Below are 3,824 nucleotides of genomic sequence, written 5' to 3' on the forward strand. Positions count from 1 at the left end.
GACAGCTCGTAGGTGTCCTGGCGCGCGTAGTCCACCGGACCGGCTAGGGTGAGGCGGCCTGAGCGCGGGTCGAGCCGAAAGAGCCGGCGCGCCTCTGGTGGAGTGCGGGCGCCGAAGGCGAACACTACATCGCCGTTAGGGCCCTCGTCCGGGTCAGCCGCGTCCAGGTCGAGGAGCAGCGAGCCCACGGGCGCGTCCTCCGCCAGTTCCACCTCGGCCACGGCGCCTTGTGGGAAGGCCGGGCTGTGGTCGTTGGCGTCCAGCACGCGCACGCTGAGAGCGGCCGTGGCGGAGCGCGGCGGACGACCGCCGTCCTGGGCCACCAGCTCCAGGCTGTAGGTGGCCTGGCTCTCGCGGTCCAGCTCCTGCAGCAGCACCAGGTCAGCGCACTGGGCGCCGTCCGCACGCGTCTGCAACTCCACGCGAAAGGGACTGTGCGGCTCCGCCAGGCGCACGCTCTGCAACCCGTTGGCGCCCACGTCCTCATCCACGGGCACCTCCAGCGGGATCCGAGTGCCCACGGCCGCACCCTCGGACACCTCCACGGGAATCTGGGCTCGGGGAAAACGTGGCGCGTGGTCGTTGACGTCCCTCACCTCCACCTCCACGTGCACTAGCCGGAACTGCTCCTGCGAAAAGCTGACCACGTCGAAGGCCAGCACGCACTGTGGGGCCTGGCCGCACAGCCGTTCGCGGTCCAGGCCCGCGTCCCCGACGGTCAGCTGCCCGTCACCCTCGCGCACCCGGAGCAGAGAGCTGTTGAATTGCTTCATCAGGCGGAAGCTTGTGTCTCCGGACACTTTCATATGCAGGTCCTCAGCCAGAGTCCCGATGACCGTGCCAGGGGCATCCTCCTCGAAGGTGCTGTATCTAACTGTCTTGCTCTGGGCCACTGAGAGCACCCAGCAGAGGCCGAAGAGCTGCAAGGGGAAGAGGCAGGGGCTGCCCCAGCGCCTTCCTGGGTTCATGCCGCTAGCCCCAAGTGCTATTCCTAAAGGCTAAGGAAAAGAGTTCCCCCTGTATGCAGACCCAGGCGTGAGTCCCAGGCTTCCCAGAGTACGCTCTTTGGAAGCCCTGTTTGGGAGAAGACTGCCGGCTGCAGCTTGGCGGCTCCAGCGGGCTCTGAGGACGCGCGGACCCGCCCTCTCTCCGAGACTCTCCCTCTCATCTCCGAGCTGGAGCTGCGCCGCCGCGCGCCGCCTGCGCCTTTATAGGCACCGCTATGCAAATCACCCGAGCCAGGCAGCCAATGGCCGCCTTGTTCTCGCGCCGCTCCTCCGCCAGCCTCTGACAATCCCTTTAATGTGGAAAGGCTTAGAGGGGAAAACAAGAAAGGAAAATTAGGAAATCTTTCCTTTGTTTCTTTAACTCCTTTTGTCCTCCTCCCCTTTCCTGTTAGCACCCTGCATAGAGAAGAGTTGGCACAAGGCTCCGGGGAGTAAAAGGAACGGACGATTTTGTTAATTGTGTGCTCCTCTCCACCTCTGCACCATTGCGACTGCTACAACCAAAGTGCAAACGTGCTGGGGTTTAACCTGAGCGGCTTCGGGTCCCCCCTGCTCCCCGCCCACACCTATACTGCATTTTGCACCTCTGAGGCTTTTGAACTCTTGCAGCCTCTCAACAGACTTGCTCTGCCCAGTAAGGCTGTTTGCCTTCTCTCCCAAGCTTCCCACGGCTCCCGGAATAGCCTCTTGATGAAGAAGCCTGAAGGATAAGGGAAAACTGATTTTATTCAAATTTGTGTACGCAATTGTGTTTTGCTCGTGTGAGCCCTGGTGATCAGAGCTGCCACTTCCCTTTCAGAAAAGAGCCCTGCGATATGTTAATATGCATGTCACTGTCCAAATGGCTTTCTTAAGCCCTGGGCGCTAGCAAGCAAGGAAAAAAGTTCCAAATAGGATTTAGCATAAGCTTGAGGAGATTTGGAAAGGTTTCAAAGATCAGACTGTATCAAAGGCTTATGAAGCCCTCGTTAGCAGTGGAAATAGAATGGCATGGCAGGCGATCCCATCGGAGGCCCCAATGTCTGTATTATTTCACTGTGACAAGCTAAGGGGAGAGAAAGTTGAACAGTTTCCACAGCAGAGTTGGGCTAACTTGAATATAATGAGCAAACGCCACATGTATCCATTATGTTCCTCTATTCATCCCCAATCACTGCCATAACTCTCGGCTAAACGGTGATGGGCGCTGAATCCCACACAATGCCCTGCTCCTATTAAAGTGCATTTAGAGAACTTTCCCTCCTGATGCCTTGTTCCGCCTATTTAGAGGATTTTCTTTCTGTTGTAATAGGGCCACTCTGGGAAGCAACACTCCTCCCTTTCCAGAAGAACAAAATCACAGCATGACGTTGAAACCTGGCACGAACCTGGAAGAACTTAACCATCTGCCTACAAAAATGTGAGGCTTCGGTATTGCCAAACTCTGGATCAGGCAGGTCCTGGGGCTGGCCGGGTGTTGTACTGCCCCAACAGATAGCCCAGCCCCGCATCCTTGAAAACTGGAGCAATGGAGCTCAATACCGAGCAGGGCAGATTCTTACCGAAAGGCTTTATGAAGCAGGCTATGCAAATGCACATGAAGGAGAGATAAAAAAAAAAAAAGTAATACACTAGAAGTAATTAAAAAAGAAAGAAAGAAAGAAGGAAAGAAAGAAAGGCGATGGCGTTGGTGAGCAGATTGCATTCAGTCAACATTCTTCTGAAGCCTGATTGAAGTCCTGCTGTCAGCGTCCTGTCCTCAAGCTCTAAGGAGTATGTTTTAGGGTCTTTTCAGAAAAAGAGCAGGAGTACCCCCAGAATAGGAAGATCAAGTATGGAACGAGGTGGGCAGTGGACAGAGGAGGAATGAGGAGGTGTGTTCAGGGTTGCAAGAGAGCAGAAAATGCAGCCACAGCTATCAATTAAACAGACACGATGGGACTGGGCAGAAGAGAAGTTTGGGATTTCCTCAGAGCGGTCCCCTACTCGATTCCTTCCCCCACCTCCTCCATTTGCTGCCCTGAAAATGCATCAAGGAAGACCAGGCCTTGCTGAGGCGCAGGGACGTAAAAGGTGCTTCGCTCCCTACAGGAGCCCCAATTGGTAGCTTTCTCTTCCCCTTTCCCCACGTCTCATTTAAGGTCTTATCTCTCCGCCGCAGTCCTAGACATTCCTGGGTGGGGGGTACACACAATCGAGAAAATTTGCTATCTTTCTTTCGAGCCCCTCAACATCCCCATCCCAACCTTGAACTTGTCGTTGACCTTTGACGCTCCCAGACTCCCGCGCTCCCTCCTGGGTCAGCCCAGACAAGAACATATTCAGAACTCGACCTGTGGACAGCGGCCTGTGCACTTCCGCTCGCGTAACCCGGGGCGGCCAGGCGGGCGCCGAGCGGCCGCGGTTGGAGCTGAGAACCCGGTTGAAGGTAAAGGCAGGAAGGGCTGTGGGCGGAAGTCGCCCAGCAAGGGTATCTCCATGAGCAGAGCCTGGTGGCGAGCGGCGGGGAGCCAGACTCCACGCCAGCGCACCCTGCTACCACTGCGCCCCGCGCCTCGCAGCTCTGAGCTGGACCGCAGGAGCTCAGCTGCGCGCGGTTTAAGTTTGGATTGTTTGCTCGGCGGGAGTATGGGACTAGGCGATACGTTTACTCAAAGTGCTTCTGCGTAGGGATGCTCATTCTCAAGAGTGAAATAAACGAAGGCGTGCTTGGAGGGGGCTAAGAGGAGAGGAGCCCGCAAAAGCCGAGAGTCAGGAGGAAAGTGAGGGGCAGCCAGTAGCAGGTCCAAAGCATTTTATCTGCTGCCAGGGCCCTCCGCCACTCGGAAGTGGCAAACA

The 3,824-nt window shown here is 56.5% G+C and overlaps 1 protein-coding gene across 1 annotated transcript in view; it reads right to left on the reverse strand.

The window, feature by feature from the left end:
* Positions 1-1,167, reverse strand: part of PCDH8 (protocadherin 8) — a 4,510-nt gene extending 3,343 nt beyond the window's left edge. Inside the window, exon 1 of the mRNA XM_014590529.1 lies at positions 4-1,167. Coding sequence (XP_014446015.1) covers positions 4-968 — 965 coding nt within the window. The 5' untranslated portion in view covers positions 969-1,167. The remainder of the gene's footprint in view (positions 1-3) is intronic.
* Positions 1,168-3,824: the final 2,657 nt, after the last annotated feature.

Source organism: Tupaia chinensis, unplaced genomic scaffold (genome assembly GCF_000334495.1).
Source record: "Tupaia chinensis unplaced genomic scaffold, TupChi_1.0 Scaffold000458_2, whole genome shotgun sequence".
NCBI classification, from domain to species: Eukaryota; Metazoa; Chordata; class Mammalia; order Scandentia; family Tupaiidae; genus Tupaia; species Tupaia belangeri.